The sequence below is a fragment of the Galleria mellonella genome, unplaced genomic scaffold, assembly GCF_026898425.1.
Source record: "Galleria mellonella isolate WM207_F2 unplaced genomic scaffold, CSIRO_AGI_GalMel_v1 utg213, whole genome shotgun sequence".
Lineage (NCBI taxonomy): Eukaryota > Metazoa > Arthropoda > Insecta > Lepidoptera > Pyralidae > Galleria > Galleria mellonella.
The window spans coordinates 300,019-318,548 of record NW_026442039.1 but is presented as its reverse complement, the minus strand read 5'-3'; the positions used below and the strand labels follow the sequence as shown (position 1 = coordinate 318,548).

Here is an 18,530-nt window from a genome sequence, read left to right as displayed (position 1 = left end):
AGATAATTTCTCGATTAGTAACAACTTAAGTAATTGAAATATACAAAAAAAATTATTCGAGCATAATCCTTATCATTTTCAATAAGATTATCAAAATCTGCTCGTAATTAGCAATAATAATATCGCGTATTATAAATATCTAGATATAAAAATATAAGCGAATCGAAATTTTTAAAGAAATGTAGTACCCTTTTTGAAGACATTAAAAAACTGCTGTTAATAAGTTTAATCTTCTTCTTTAAATCTTCTTAGGTAATTACCAATACAACTGAAAATTGAATATACACTTGAAGTTTTATCAAATATATTTTAAACGCAATAATCTATAAAATAGATATTAATTTATAAATATTTGATATCAATAAATGTACTTCAATAATGTATACCGATTAGCATCGAAACTAGTATACTTAAATGGAGTACATTTTTGTGATATCCATTTCTGTATAGCTCATGACTAGATGACACGTGAACTATAGCATTCAACAAATCCCTATCAAAATTCATATGCACCGAAATAATTTAACTAATAAAATTAATTAATAATGATCAATTCGTCGAAAAATTAGAATTTTCAATCAAGTATATATTTTATTATATGCAGATGCAGGATTGAAATGTAAAAAAAGCTTCTAAATTAAAAAAAAAACTAAGTGAACTTATATTTGGTATTTAATAAAAAAGGGTAATTTTTGATTATTATTTACTCAAACCCAATTTTTACAGAACATTGGATTCCTGTTAAAATCTAAAATTCTTTTTTAACATAAACACCATATTAAGCACAGGTAGTTTACAAGTCAATACACTCAATTTGTTTTTATGAAGGAGCAATTGCAGCTATATTATTTGGTTGTTTTATTTCTACAACCACGTAGTCACATTTACATGAATATCTACGTAACAAAATGAGAAAATTCTTAGTAAACGAACGATCCTCTTGCATATTTTATTATTGCGGTGATATGGATGTTAGTTCTGAAACCACAACAGTCTCTTAAACAGCTATTTGGGAATTATTTCTTAGATATTATAAATTGAACCATAGGATGGTCTTTAGGATATTTAAAAACTGGATAACTCAATAAATTTATATTACGATTGTGTTCAGCGTGTAGTCCCGGCATAGAATAGACCGTCCCTTCCATTCCCGTGGGTGTCGTAAGAGATGACTAGGGGATGGCGAGGGATGGGCAGCAGTGTCTTTTTTAAAACATCTCCAAAGCCTAACTGCGGTTGCTAATCCGCTTGCCAAGCGTAGCAACTACTAGAAAAACCTCTTCAAGAAGGAGCCTTATGTTTAGCAGTGGGCAGTTAAAGGCTCATATGATGATGATGATGTGTTTATGTCCATGTCGATAAGTTCATATGAAAATTTGTATTTCTGAAACCAGCCGCTAGAGACATAGTTTTTGCAATACAAACTTACTATTATACATCTTACACTAGACATACAAGTGGCTCTTCTAACCACTGAGTAGAACAAATAAGAAAATCTCAGTCACTTAATAAAAAAATAGAAATGATCATGCCGAGAACAAGCTCTCGCCATTGCTAATTTACGACCAATATCCGACCACGTTAGAGTGCTAAATCCTCTGTTTCTCGTACTTAATTAATTACTACTTTGTTTCAAATAACCTATCTTCACGTCAGATCCATTGCAGGATTGGCAAAGCAATCTTAATAATTATAATATATAATAGATTGTTATATTATTTTATTATTTCGTCATTTATTACTGTAATCATTTTTCATTAATTCCTAATTAATATATTTATTTTTTACCTACACAGATATACATGTATTTTAGATGGATATATAGCATTCTTACCAAGTCAATCAAGTGGCGTTCACTACCGTAATATATTTCCAAAATTTTATACAGGACTTCCTCTAACAAAACAAAATATACAAGTAGAGAAGACATTGATTTATTGAATAACCAAAAATAGAAACCTTGTTGGAACATAGACATAATAGTAGGAAATAGCAGTAACTCACTGCACATATTGGATTTCGGTGCTACAAGCTGCGGTTGAAATGTTTTCACACTTTTCCAATTTTGTAAACAGTTCTTATATTGAAGTCTCTGAGGTTGGCATGCGGAAGGTTTCCGCAGCTCTCAGTTACGTAACGCAACAATAGTTAGTTGCTTCAGAATAGCTTTTAAAAAATATGCTTAGTTACACTATACACAAGACAACCGTAGTGTAGCCATTTAGCACATTGCCTCACTTTCCGATAATCGAGAATTCGATTCATATTCAATGCTTGTAAATACAAACGTTTGTATTCACGAGTATGTCTATTTATATTGGTTGTATATTATCTATGTTTTATAATATATTTCAAAAAAATGTATAGTCACAACAGGAGTAGTCATGTAGTAATTTACGTTTATCATAATGGTAATAAACATTTAATGACTGTTGTTATGTGGTGAACGTAACATGCCCATTATTTTCTGAAAATATTTTAATATGAACCTGGCAGGAATCGAGCCTACCTAATTGATACATTATTTTCTGGTGTCCGTCATACTTAACTTGCCGTGTGGTACTGGCATACAGTAGGCCACCCCTTCCTTTCTCGTGGTTGTTGTAAAAAGCAACTAAGAGAACTTAATGACTAAGGAATGAACATCAGCGTCTTTCTTAAAACATCACTAAAGCCTAACTGCGGTTACCAACCCGCCTGCCAAGCGTGGATACTACTAGCAAAACCTCCTTTACGAAGAAGGCCTATGCTCAGCAGTAGACAGTTACTGACTGATGGGATGGGATGGGGTCAGACTTAAACTGCTATATATAAGAGGTAAAACACATTTATTAAAAAAAATGTTCCTACCAGTTGTCTGGTACCCAGAGCACAAGTTCTCTTAGTTTAGGGCTAGGTGACGCTGTTTAATATTTCAGTAATATTTATTTTTATTACATAATATTTAATTTATTTAAGAATGAAAAAAACACCAAATATAATGAATGAAATTGTTTTGTATGTTTCCTAGCTCATCTTATACTGTGAATAACACTTACAATGAAAAACAAAGAAACAAATATTTTAGTGGCACAACTTGGAACACTTTTGTCATAAATAATGATACTGTTATGACAAAAGATTAAGCACGTCACGTTCATAGCAAGAGATTTGACGGTCTATTGCCTGCATGTTATTTTCCTTATCAGAAGTTTTTCCACCATGGTGAGTAGCGTTACGAATTAGAGTTATTAGCAAGACAGGATATATTGCTAATAATGAAGCTATTTGACCCTATTACTAATAATTTCTTTCCCGCCCCAAATTTTGGGGTTACCCGATTAGTTATTAGGACTACGATAGGAGCACTTATTTATGAAAATAGCTCAAGGAACCCCGAAGTAAATAGATACATGAATCAAACCGATATAAATAATAAACAGTCTTTACACTACCTTGTTTTACATATAGATTTAGCTTTACGAAAAGAACAGTGACTGCAAACGTGACGCAATTAATACACCAACAAAAGGGAAATATCCTTATAGATTGCTAAAATAATTAACGGAATCAGTTTAAAGATATCAAAGATGTTACGATACATACAGAGAAAACCCATACAGGCCAATTAGTAACCTCCTCTTTTAAAGAAAAGTTATATATAATTTTAACATTAATCACTATAAATAGATAAGTCAAGTACGGAAGAGTTTGTTAAACTTCTACTTTAGATAATAACTGTAAAACGGCAACTAACTGTGTAACGGCAGTTCAATCAAAACTTGTTCCCTATGTTTGTATGCCACAAAATTTACGATTGTTTTGATCGAGGAAAATTGATAATTAGAGTTAGAAATTCTTGCAGTAAAATACTAGCTGTTACCCGTAACTACGCTTGAAAATATTGATAACCCTATTAATTATAATAAATGCGAAAGTTTGTAACAATGGGTGGATGGTGAATGCTTAAATGGTAGCATGAATTACAAAATTGATATAGAAACAATACGGAAATAAACTATCAATAAATCGCATAGCATAGTCCCAAAAAACTGCAGACAATTTGATAATCTCCCCTAAAGACATATTTTAAAACTTGCTTAAAAACCAATAATGATTTATAAAAGTAATAAATCATTGTCATCATACCAACCGTTAACTGTCCACTGCTGAATATAGGCCTCCTCCATAAGAGAGATTTTGCCAATAGTTGTCACGCTTGGCAGGAGGATTAGTAACCGCAATTAGGCTTTGGTGACGTTTTGAGAGGGTCGCTGTTGCCTATCTGTCTACCATTTCATTCCCTTAGTTGCCTCTTACGACACTCACGAGACAGGAAGGAGTGGCCCATACTGTACCGGAACCACACGGCTATAATGCAATAACTTATTTACTAATTTTAGTATTTTTATTTTGCCAATACTACGTATATACCTATCGTATATTTCGCAAAACATGTTACCATGACATTCGGTAGCTAAAGTACCCTCGTCAACGTCAAGTGGTCGCGCGGCGCGACACGACAGATCGCGCTGTGGCAATAAATAAGCAAAACCATTACACTATCTAGAATTTAATTGCACTCAACTTTATAGTATTTTCATTTAATTAAGCTATACACATAAATGCTGTAATGATTACACCCACTAACTTATGTCTTGTTCTATTCGGAATGATAAATAATAGCCATTTGACAACGTAACTTACGATCGAACGCATGGTGAAATATGCTTCCCCTCGTTTGATAAATAGCTCTTCCAAAACATTCATGTTAAAAGTTTTATATCTTGCATAATGTCTTGTGATATTTTTATTGTGTTGGTATCGTTAATCGTCATTAAAAAAAGATAAATCATATAAGAATTTATTTTTAGAACATGCGACGTGATTTTTTTTTATTAAAAGGAATAATACTCGTAGACTACAAATCTATTTTTACAGAAACGAACAAAGGTAAATGTTTTTAATAACATCAGTAACTTATTGAATGTTAAATTTATCTATTTACGTTCTTATTTTCTCAATAATAAAGATCTATATAAATAAATTAAATAATGTTTGATAATAAACATAGGACTCAGGAACCAATATTATGTCTACAGATTTTTAATGTTTGGTTAAAGTTTAAGGGACATAAAATTGCATTTGTATAGGACAACATTTGTCGAGATATTACGTTACGGAATTATCAGGAACAGCAATCCTTCGTGTTCTTGCTTGTATAACGAAAAAAAGGACACGAGAAAAAAACTCTCTTGAAAATGGCTGGACCGATTTGGCAAAGTTTTATTTAATGTTCGTGATAGGCCGATTAAGGTTTTTGGGGAAAGAAAAAGGAAATTGGAACTTGGTTAAGACAATATCTGTTGGATTAACTGAATTGAACGGAGTTTTATATGTTTTACGCCATAAACCGTATTTTTTACATCTAAAATGTCCGAGGATTAAATATTTCATGAAATCATTATTTTTACTTTGAAGATAACAAAAAAACATACGGTGTCTCTATAAGTAAAAAAGATAACTACAATTATATGATTTTTAATTAACAAATAAAAAAGATAATATTTGTATCTTTTTTATTATAAATAAAATATAAGGCATAATCAATTTATTATAATATAATAAAGATCGTAAATCTGCTACGCAATTAAATTTATTATTTAAGATCTGTTAACGTCACAGACGAGCAGTTCTCGCACAATTTCATATCATAATTCACATTTATAGTCACATTTGCCAGTAATATATTTAAAGCTGGACAGTACCCAATAACAATGCTATATACATATGTGAAAACACACTAAAAATCTACAACTCCACCCAACTGATACGTGTTGTTTGCTTTATAAATTACATAAACAACCATTTTGACTAGTTAGTACGGCCCACAGTAATTAATCGCATTAAGAGTTCAGCAAAGAATGTCATTATTAAGCTTTGGGTGTGTCAAGTACCAGCAGTTTGTCTGGCCGGCGATGTCTCGAAGATAAGGTTTTATGTAGCGTAATGCGGTCAGATATAAACCAGCCAAGCTTCGCCTTTTAGATAGAAGGACATAAAAGTAATCTCGCGGCGTTCTTGGACCCGCTAGTCAATTTGCTTTTATGATGATGCTCCATGCTTGTTACCATTCTATTATCTATTGTCTCTAGTTTGAATGTGGTTGTTTTAAAAAATATAAATAACTTCTAGTAGAACACTATTTGACTTTATGTTTACTTGTGTTTCAATCTGTTACATGATGTTAAATATGAATCCTTATTAATATTGGAAATGAAAGTAAGCTTGTGTGTTTATTAACTCTTGATATCTTAACAGCTCAACCAGTAGTTATTAAATTTAATATACATGATTTATTAAGGATATATAAAGACATAGGCTACTTTTCATCTGGGATAATCGATATTTACTAAATAAAACTAAATTAATACGAATGGTGGCGTTAGGCTCCCCTCCTTCTAATATGCTCGGCAAAATGTGAGAATTTCAAATATTACGTTCACAATATCGATAATTAACAGTCTACAAATTCCTCTGTCTAGCCCTCTAGGGCTGACAATCATGAGTATATTTGCATATTTTTATTAAATGAAAGTATTTCCATATTTAGACATAGGTTAGCTTACGGACAATGCGCATGGCTTGTTTTCATATGACTTTTTACAAGGATACTTGTAACAAAATTGTCGGGTTGATTTTGAAAAATGAGGTTTGTTTCGTTTCACAGCTACCAATATCATTGAGTACATGAGAAATAACTAAGTGTTTTGGTTATTTGACTTGAGAACTGTCAAATTATATGGAAAATAGAACAAGTGTTGAATTACTTCACACTTTTACAATTAACTTTAACGGTAACTTTACACTTTGCAGATACTATAATACAAGTAGCTATCATTTCATCATCATCATTATCAGTCCTATGTCATTGGTCTTGCAAGCATAGCATGAAAAAGCACTTAGTGAGTCTACAATGCGCAGCCAACCGTGAGGAAAAGAACTTTCCCATTTTGGTTGTTAGTGTTCAGTCCTGTTCCTGCACTCACTCAGAATTATGGGGTGATAATATTTAGTTGTTAAACTATATATTTTGCAGAAAACAATTTTTCTCAAAATATTACAAGAAAGAATCCATGAAACTCCATTATCCATCGTATCTATTGTTACGCAGACAATATATACGTATTAAGTATGACCCTTGATCGAGTGGTGTCTTAACAATTTAATATAAAATACAAAGACAGGAAATCCATCATAAGAAAGGACGTGTTCGCTCATCACCGCCGCATAGTCTAATATCTACTCAATTTTATCCTAAAATCCATAATTTATACGCAGGTCATTAACTGCCTGAATTTTACAAAAAGTTTAGATCTCAACAAAAGCTTTTGCTGTGTAATTTTTGTCTCATTAATTTTTTTCGATGGCTATAATTGAAAAACTAAGTTAGCAGGAATATGCTTGTGATATTTCTACTAGAAAGATATGAAATGATCATTTATTATCCGTGACGTGAAGGTTAGATTTACCATGTATTTTGTATGTGAAAGATATAATTAGCTTTATTAAAATACTTACCTAACAAATTCTGTAGAGAAATCAGCCGCAGCGTCACTAGGTTCATCCCAACAAGATGCAACCGCATCACTGAAGAACTGAGCTTGAGCTGACCAAGCGTCACATGCCTGCAGTACTCGACGCAAAGCCCCAACTGCCATTCGTACTGCCGCACGAATGAATGTAGGATCTGTAAATTGTAATATATATTACACATGTTTTAATACATTTCTTAATATAGCGAAACTGCACGAAAATATGTATATAATAGAAGGCATTAATGTCTAAGATACAGGCTAGGCCTAGTTTAGACACTAATATGCTGGGCATAATGCTACATTTTATACACATATAATTCACTTTGAAATTTCTGTAAGCCCATGACTGTATATTTTTATGTGCAATAAATCTTTATTATTAAAAAAATTATGAACTTGTTTATCATTAATCTATGTATATCTAATTTAAGTAAAAAATATTTTTAAAGACTACGTAGATATAATAGTAGTGAAGTTAAAAAAAATTACGTTTTTTTTAAATTTTAGGTTAAGATTATTAAATAATATATACAAATAAATATATGGATAAGTAAATAAATAATAATTATTAAAGTGTTAATTAAGTTCATGTATTTATTTCTATCTTAGACATTAATCTACGACCAGATATTTATGATTCGTATACGTTGTATAATATTTATTTCATATAATACGATTTTACTTACCAATTTTCATAGGTTGTGGATGCAATGCCAATAAACCCACCGGGAGACTATTAAAAATTTCGGAAATATTATTTTGGGATTGGTTTCTTTCAGAGTCTTTCACGTCTTCTTCTTTAAAATTATGATCTTTTCTTTTTTCCATTTTATCTCTTACATTATGCATTATAGACGTTTGCACCGTGGGATTCATTAAGAAATCACTAATATCACTTGCGAGTAATATATTATCTTTCAGTGGACTATTTTCATTATTATTATGTATAAGTTTTCCTACCGACGAATTCTCGTCGTCATTCACACTACCTACATTTATGCTATTTACATATTTATTAAAAGATTCATTTTTCATTTTGCTAAAACTAATACGTCTACTATTATCTCTATTAAGGAAGGACATCTTTCCCTTCTCAATTGAATTCTTTTCGATTTTAGAAGTTTCAACGCCTTTGTTATTTACATAATAATTTCTAACACCTTCTGAACTAATATTGCGACTACTGTCAAATGACTGACTAATATTTATATTTAATAATTTGTTGTTCACACTGTGCGCTTCCGACTTATTTATATTTCTACTAGTACGACGAAAAATTGAATTTATTGAACTATTCTTTACATTAATTCCATCGTCATTATTTAATATTTTTTCAGATAAATTAATAGATTTGCTTGATATATTGCCTGCCTTTGCATCCTTTATGAAATTATTGTCTGGATCATCTCTTCTGTAACGGTCAAGTGTGTCTTCTTGTTTTAATGCGGTACTCTTGGCCCCAAAGCTTTCATTGTCTTGATCATTAATATCTGTATATTGTTTTCTATCGCCAATGTTATGGAAGACATCAAACTCAGTGGAAGCATCAATCCATAGCCAGAAAAAATGTCCATCAAGCATATTTAGACGCTTGGCCTCATCCATAACAAGTTTAGCGTAATGTATGTCACATATCAAGACAACGACTCCTCGGGTTAATCTTGAAACCTCAGCAAGTCTCCTACAATAAAAATCAAACCAAATATAATTGAAACTTATATTCTATTTATTTAATTAATATTACACATGCATATAATTGTAATAAAGGGATATAGTCTCTTATAATCCAATATGCCTGTTCCTCATGGGCTAATAATATTTTAAATACGTATGATCAGTAATTTGAATTAATATAATATAACGATTCAATTTTTAAATATATTTAAGAGTCCTGAGTATATACTATTTTAGAAAATTTGGTGAGTTTTAAGTTCTAAAATAATATGATCATCATCGATTTTTCTTTTTAGCTACAACTGAAAATGAACATTAAGTTTTGTAACCCTTGTTTCACGTCGGTTTATTTTACCGTATATATCAAAATACAAATATATTTTGTATTTGAGCTTATCTTGACAAGAGAAAGATAATGTCCTTTTATATCAACGTACTCAAATAAATAAATAAATGTGGTAAGAGTCCATCAGTCCTATATATTAAGTATATAGATATAAAGAATCATGCATATTACTTCAATGCAATATTATGAAAGACTGCCTGAAAACCTATGTAGGTAGGTGAGTCAGATCCTAAAAAGAATTATGAACTTTATTATCACTGCATTATGATGGTCATTGCAAACTGGTGGAATATTGGCGAATACTACAGAATAATTTCAATTTATAGCTTATAAACATGACAATAAATTGATTAGTTAATAATTATTTTTGAAAGGAAAAATTAAACTTATAAAATGCATAATTAATTCGCAATTGCTGGTGCTGATGCTGAGCTATTACAGTTCTTAACAAGAATAACCGAGTGAAATATTTTTATTGTGACTAAACTTGGTAAATTACTTATCTAAAAAGTCGTGACTATCTTCATTGATTGACACAGATTAACAAAATATATAAAAACTGAAGTGAATAAGTAATCTTTGAATATAATACTTATATATTTAAATAACTTTATTTTACACCCAGAAAGCAATTTTAAATGAAAACTTACCTGAAAAGAGCATGGCGGGAATATTTTGTAGGGAGAGAAAGCCATTTCGGATTAAGTGGTTGAGTGGTAAGAATTGAAGATAGATCTTTTCTCAAAGAGAACGTTGAGTAGATATCTTCAACGGCAAGTAAAGTAAAAGAATGCCAATGTGTATGCAAAAGCGTGGCCCTGTAAAAATATTAGATTATTTAATACTACGTAAACGATAAACCATATAATTAAAACAAGTATCTATTGTCCCTAAAAAAGACGTTATCAATTGTTAACGCACTAATAAACGAATGAAATCTTTAGTTACTACTTCGCGCAATTGAATAGTCCCTATTGATTGAAGAAATCTTGGAGATTAGAAAAAAGTACTATGAAAATCTGTTCAGAATTGCGACGTAATCGCGTGTTGCAAAATTCAAACAAATTGAGAATGTTTTTTTTTTAGAAGTCGCAATAATAAAGTAATAAACAGTAATAAGGAGTAAATATTTATAAGCTTATACCTAATCATTAACCATAAATGCTATACCTGAGTGCATGCAATGTTTCTCTTGCGGTAATTTCAAGCCTTATCTCCAAAGGAAGCATTTCCTGTGAACAATATTGCATTTATATAATTTTAATCGCTTTTTATTTTTAATTGTACGCGCGGCTTTGAACGCATAAATTAGGATAAAAAGATACCTATATTCGAGGATATAGTCTATCTGTGTACCAAATTTCATTTAAATCTATTCAGCCGTTCAATATTTCGATATTTAATTATATATTTGTTTCTAAACTTGATTGAGCAACAAATATCTAAATATCTTTACAAATTTTCATATATATACTGAATATGTCATATCTACCAAATTTTAATTTTGTACTTATGGACTACAATAGAAAATTTTGCCTATAATTTCTTAATAGTTCTGAATAACAATAGCATGTTATGATTATAAATTTACTTTATATATAAACTAAATAGTAATAAAGTGTATTAATAAACTTGATTCAAAAATCTATAAAATCTGTCTATATACATATATTTGTAAGTAGGAACAATGAACATATTATAGATATAAACAAAAACATAAAACAACAACAATAATTTGTTTTGTAATCTCACCATCCATACTATTATTATTTCTTAATTTGTGTTTATAATAAATAAATACAAATATATAAAATCGGGCACATAAAGTTTATATTACAAATACATTTATTGAACGTCGATTTTAAATTAGTTAATCTGAGTGTGATAGGAAACTTCTACCTAAATGCCTACTGCTTAATTAAACTTCCAATAACTAATTAATTATTTAAACCAAATTCAAAACTTCGCCAGTTGTTTTTCTGGTTTCGAAGTAAACTGTATATACCTATTCTTAAAGGGGTACTTTTCAATCAACTATCGACTTTATTGTTCAAAACGTAAGTTTATAGTGTTCAAAAATACTTTAAATTTGTTGTTCTCTGTCCTAATCGTGTTACTGTCGAAAAATAGATGTATTTGTATGGCAGTGTTTTGTTTTAGCGTTTCGTTTGAAGAGTTAAATACGGTAGTAAATTTGCAGGATATAGTTTAAATAAATAACATAAAAATACTTTTAATTTTACTTTATTTATATATTTTAAATTTATTGATCAATAAAATATAGTACAAAAGGTTTGCCTTTTATGCTATAGGTATTCTTTACCTGCCAACCTTAAGGATGTGCAGAAATACTCGATGTCGGTTTAAATAATAAACTAATTTATATTTTACTATAATATGGTAAATTACATACATAAAAACATAATAAATTCATATTTTTTATGCAACCTACAATGGTAAATAATTATAACATAACAAAACATCATAATACTAAGCATTCTTGAATCGTAACATAGGCGTCACAGGTTATTCTATTGACCATGTCTAGGTGACGGTAAAAACTTTTCATCAATAAAATAATCGAAATATACTATTACTCGTATATTAATAACATTGTGCTTTTTAAGAGCGTTATTAGTTCACGTCAGAGCGTAATCGTTGGTAAAGTGGGTAATAAATGACCATCGTTTTCCGCGACACCAGGCTGGCGCGCTCGCATCTGCGGAAAGAAAAATATATGCCCCTAAAAAAGTTCCACAAAACGAGAATTGTCCCTGATTTTTGGAAATATTACGTACATCGTAAAATCTGCTTTAACTCGTTCATAAGAAGTACCTCATTTTTATTCGTGCCACACTGCGTTGTACTGATACGATATTATCACCTCTTTGTTTTCATGTAAACCAATTTCTTGTCCTAACATATTAAATACACCTACATTTTATACACAAACAATAGGCAAGAAGCAAAAAAATACAATCTTCGACACAAACATTTACAAAACCTTATTAGGTATTGTAATGTAACCTACGATTCTTTTTTGTTTTTCTTTATAAATTATATCCAAGTTTTTTTTTATTTTTAACTACTGCTGTACTTAGTGTATGTAGACAATATGTATTTATTGTAATGAATTATAATGTTCATTACTAATCGTATTAGGTAGGTTCAGGTCAGCTTAATTTTCTAATTAATTATTTATTTATTTATTTATTTTATTTTTTTTATACCACTGAGGTGGCAAACAAGCATACGGCCCACTTGATGGTAAGCGGTTATCGTAGCCTATGAACGCCTGCAATACCAGAGGTATTACGCGCGCGTTGCCGACCCTGAAGAAACCTCTTTACCCCCCTTTTGAAGAACCCCATGCTGTAGTCTCTCGGGAAAACCTCGGCAGGGAGCTCATTCCATAACCTGAGTGTTCGTGGGAGAAAGCATCTCTGAAACCGCGTTGTACGCGACCATTTAGGCTGTAAGGTATGAGGGTGAACTCCCTGCCGATGGCGAGCCGTACGATGATAGAAAGTGGCCGTAGGCATCATATTGAATAATTCCTCTGAGCACAATCCGTTGTATAAGCGGTAGAACACGCAGAGTGAGGCAAAATCTCTCCTAAGACTTAAGGGTTCGATACCGCTTGCAAGCATGGGATCATCGACAATTCTCATAGCTCGTCGTTGCACTGAGTCGAAGGGTTCAAGCTGGTATCTAGGTGCTCCCGCCCATAAGTGACAGCAATACTCCATATGGGGCCGGATTTGCGATTTGTAAAGCATTAATCGCTGATCCGGCGTGAAGTAATGCTTCGCTCTATTGAGCACACCGAGTTTTTTGGATGCCAGCTTCACCTTATCTTCGAGGTGGCCACGGAACTGTACGTCACTAGAGATGTCGACACCAAGGATCCCAATGCTTTTAGAGATGTTAAGAGACGTGCCTTGGAACTGTGGGGCCACAGCAAATGGGGTTTTTTTAGCGGTGAACGCGCAAGCTTGTGTCTTAGAGGGGTTAAATTGGACCAAGTTTTGTCGTCCCCAATCAGAGACTCCAGTTAGTGTTCTCTCGATTTCAGACACAAGCTGTTCACGATTGTTCTCCACAATGGAACGGGAGACATTGGTACGACCCGTATAAAGGGCATCCCCGGTGCTGTCATCCGCATAACAATGAATGCTACCGAAGGTTAACATATCATTAATATGCAGTAGAAACAGCGTTGGGGACAGCACAGAGCCAGACCCGGTCAAATGCCTTTGCAATATCAAGACCGACAGCAAGCGCCTCACCTTGACTCTCAATGGCTGATGCCCATCGGTGCGTAAGATATACCAAGAGGTCACCAGTTGAGCGACTATGGCGAAAGCCATATTGGCGGTCACTCAATAAATCGTGATCCTCTAGGTATTTTAACAGCTGTGCGTTAACTATACGCTCCATCACCTTAGAGAGAAGGGAAGCGATCGCAATCGGTCTGTAATTTGAAGGGTCCGACTTATCGCCCTTTTTAGGTACAGGATGTACAAGGGTGGTCTTCCATGTCGAAGGAAATTGCCCTGTGGAGTACGAGATCGTGAAGAGACGCGTTAATACAGGACACAATTCCGGAGCACACTGCTTTAGGACCACTGCCGGTATACCGTCTGGCCCACTCGACTTATGAACATCTAAGGATAGTAACTCCCGCCGGACTTTACATTGTGTTATAGTAATTTCCGGCATGGAGCTTCCGCAACACAAGATGGTAGGTGGTACAGAATTACCTTCGTCCATAGTCGAGTTAGAGGCAAAGAGAATGCCAAATAAGTCGGCTTTCTCTTTAGCACTGTAGGCCAAGTTACCATTCGGTTTCCGAAGTGGTGGAAAAGACGACTGACAAAAGTTTCCTTGGGCAACTTTAGCAAGCGACCAGAAAGCACGGTTACCAGAAGGAAGGCTTGATAGTCGCCTACCAATTCTGCCCACAAATTCAAATTTGGCTCTGGCAATTACTCTCTTACTGGACCTCGAAGCAGCATTTAATTTGCGCTTTGCATCACTGATTCCAGGATCAGAATTAGTGCGAGCCGTAGTCCAAGCCTTGTATGCAGCTTGCTGAGCAAATCTGGCTTTCTTACAAGATCGGTTAAACCACGGACGCTTCTTCGATCCCATTGCCACTAGCGGGTTGGGGATAAATAGCTTCATACCTTCAATGATAGCCTCGCTAACGGCAATTGCGCAGTCGTTAGGATCATGTGATGCAAAACAGAGCTGCTTCCACGGGTACGATGCATAAAATTCTCGCAATCCATCCCAGTCTGCTGACTTATAGTGCCACACGCGACGTCGTCCAATAGGACGGGGTGGATCAGGTCGAGTGTTGGGGACATCAGCCCGGATAAGACAATGGTCGGATGAGCCAATTGGCGCATCCACTCTGACGGTATATCCATCCGGGTGTGTTGTCAGCAGAAGGTCCAGCAAGGAGCTTGTATGGTTCTCTATATCTGGAATTCTCGTTGGAGAATGGACCAGCTGAGAGAATCCATAGGTCAGAGCAAATTCATGAGCAGCTTTTCCCGCGCAGTCAGTGGACCGAGAACGAAGCCACTCGGAGTGGTGAGCATTAAAGTCTCCAAGTATCACTAACTCCGCAGAAGGGTACTGCTCGAGAACCTTATCAATTGTCGTTTGCAGGTGCTCAAAAAGACGGAAGGTGTCCAGATCACCGCTGTGAGACCTGTAAAGGCACGCGTAAATACGAGTGTGGCTCCCGTAATCCACACGTATCCATAATACTGACAGGTCTCTGTCTTCAAGGCCATGGAGACGGCGGTAACAGACATCCGTCCGGATATACATACAAACCCCGGCATGACGAGCAAATTTATGCTCGAGTTTGTAACCGGGGTATAGTAAATAAGATGTATCAGCCGGACATGATATCTGCGTCTCGGTGAGGAATAACAGAGTCGGCTCCGCAGTTTCGAGATGATAGTGAATTGCGTTGATGTTAGAATGAATTCCTCTGATATTGCAGAAGTCCACTTTAAATGTGGATGAGGGTGCCGCTGTGTAACGTCTATTTTTTCTAGATCTGGCCATAAAGTATTAGGGTATTTGGAGGTTAATAGGGAAAGATTGTGCCGATATCAAAGGAACAAAGTGGTGTCCACTCTGTCCCTGCGCTAAACAGGTTGTGCAAATTGCCGACGCGGCGGTCGGAAGGGCCCCCGGTCCCCCCACTGATGTAGTAGCCGGGTCCACTCCGGTCTCCTCCTCCGGCACGACTACCACACCAGGGATTATGCACAGGCGGCGGTTCAGCCTCCCAGGGCGGAGATTAGGTAATCCCTGGATTCGGGAACCCAACAACCTGCGGGCGGCCAGCGAGCAACCGTTTCACCGGGTCTCCCTGAACGCCGCGTCAGCACTTCGCGTCTGCCCAGCACAAAGATAGTATTAAGACACGCTGGTCCCTCCGATATCAGCACAACCCCTCCCCAAGATGGAACTGGATACCTTACTCACCGCAGGAACACAACGCTATAAAAACAGCGTTGTTTGGCTGCGAACTTCTGCAAGGTGGAGGTCCTTCCCCAGGCGGGCGGTTCCATTTATGAGCGAGATCCCGCTGTGCCCTACCTCTCTTAAATTAAATATTATTATTTAATTAGAATCAATACTTATTATTCACTCTGTTTTTATTATATAGTTAATACATTTCTATGCTATATTATTCGTTCATATTTACAATAAGAGCAACAGTAATGTTTAATGTCCATTATTAGGCCCTTATTTTCAACGTTTTGGAATAACTAAGACTTTCGGAGTAGATATTTGCAATCAAACCACAATTATAAGTTATTTTAATATTGTATCATGGTATATACGTCACGTACATTGACTTAAGACTCATTCAAGGAGATCTAAATTATACTTGACTTGTAATTAAAAAAGATGTTTCGATTTAGATATCTAATAACAAGGTATGCGGATCGAATAAATTACACCAAAAACGTGTCGCAAGTACCGGAAGTAGGGTTGTCACGTACAGACATTAAATCATAACGTGGTCGCCTATTCCAGAGTTTATCATAGCCGCCACGAATCATGGCTATGCAGGAATGGAATTTTTGGCAGCTTCGTAACCTCGGAAGACAGCAGAGTTTTTGCATAACGTTAGGTATGCCATTATTAACTTATACGATGACAAATCTTTCGAATACAATTTATTTTCATATCTGTGTTACCATTAATTTCCGTCTCAGCGACTGATTTATCATAAGGAAATGCCTTGACAAAAATATTTTTACGATCATTTCTGAATATTATTATAGAGATGGGTGAAAAGTGTTTTTTGTCCCTTTCTAACTTTTTAAGCTTTTTATTATATTTGCATATGTTTTATATTTGCAAAATTTACTATCATTCAAATTCTAGGTACTAGAATTTGAATAATAGTAAACTAAGTATGTATAACACGTAAGTAAAGTAATAAGTAAGTATAACACAGGAAACTAAGTATGAATACTGCATGCAATTTGGTATAGTAGTTTTTTCATGATGCCTAAATAAATATACGGACAGACAGACATAAATTATAAATAAAATTGTTTTGGCTCCTGTTGTTGGCGAGAAAAATTGATATAAAAAGTCTTAATACAAGCAAGACCTTTCGTCTACTTAAATTTTAATATTTAGATTGTAAAATGAATGGAAGTAAGAAAGCATTGATTGAAAAATAGTACCTGCATAAGACAGCTACACGAAACACAACTGTCATATTTAAAAAGATTATGGGCTCTGTAATATTTTATACTACTACTTATACTGATTTTAACAATCCATAATTATTGAAATGCGTGCAGTCATTTCGGCTATATTGTGCCAGAAATTCTAACTCACACAAAAGTACACGTGAGAAGAAATACCTTCCTTACCCATTGGTTGTTTTATCAGCCGTTAGCTATCCACTGCTGAACATAGCTTTCCCCATAAGAGAGATTTTGCTAGTAGTTGCCACGCTTGGCAGGCGGGTTGGCAACTGCAGTTGGGCTTTTACTGATATTTTAGGAGGGTCGCTGCTGCCGATCTCTTTACCATAAGCTCCCTTAGTCACCTCTTACGACACTCACGGAAAAAGAAGGGGTAGCCTATTCTATGCCGGGACCTACTCGGCTATTCTCACTTTCACAATTATCCAGTATTCGGGTAAAAATACTCACATTAGCGATGGTATAGGAGAGATGTAAGTGGGAAGGCGAAGCGCGTATTACGGGGACGCCGGCGCGTACCGCTGCCGACACAACAGCGGATGCCGCGTCACCGCCACCGCAAACCAATAGAACCGCCACACGCCGCCCGCCGACCGCAGAGCAAGTTTGCTCCAATAATCGCGCGCTGAACCTGAAACATCATTGTGTGTTAAAGACTAGCGGTTTCCAACAGTTTTTTGTGCAACTTAGAATACCAAACAAAACATTCTGAATTGTCTTGATAGCCTATTTGATGGCTAGTAGTAATCGTCGCCTACAAAGTAAATTTGAATTATCATTAGCTTTCGTTTAAATTTGTACACTAAGTTTTTTTTTATACAACTTAGAATGGCAAACGAGCTGACGGCCCACCTAATGGAAAGTCGTAGCCGTTGCTTACAGACATGAGCAGTACCATGGACATAACAGTATACTGTTTCGCCCATGATTCCCCCCATGCGTTGCCATTCCTGAGGTCTCAGGTGTTATTACTCTGTACCCTGAAATTCACTGCCATATCCCACCCTTCAAACTGAAACACAGCCATGCAAATACAACTGCTTCACGGTAGAAACACGAATGGGACAGAGGTACCCAAGCAAACGAGTTTTGTACAAAGTCTCCCTCTGTATCATAATGAATATTTCTCCCAAAGAAATTGGATTCAAAATCGACAAAAATTTCAACACCCAT

General features: G+C 34.6%; 1 protein-coding gene across 2 annotated transcripts in view; it reads right to left on the bottom strand.

Moving 5' to 3' along the window:
- LOC113511860 (uncharacterized) overlaps positions 1-18,530 on the bottom strand; it is a 55,082-nt gene that overhangs the window by 20,750 nt on the left and 15,802 nt on the right. For both annotated transcript variants that reach the window (XM_026895584.3, XM_031913681.2), the window contains exons 2-6: positions 17,808-17,988; positions 10,768-10,829; positions 10,248-10,415; positions 8,264-9,258; positions 7,561-7,729 (exon numbers count right to left, since the gene is read on the bottom strand). In XM_026895584.3, the coding sequence (XP_026751385.2) occupies positions 7,561-7,729; positions 8,264-9,258; positions 10,248-10,415; positions 10,768-10,829; positions 17,808-17,988 (1,575 nt within the window). The remainder of the gene's footprint in view (positions 1-7,560; positions 7,730-8,263; positions 9,259-10,247; positions 10,416-10,767; positions 10,830-17,807; positions 17,989-18,530) is intronic.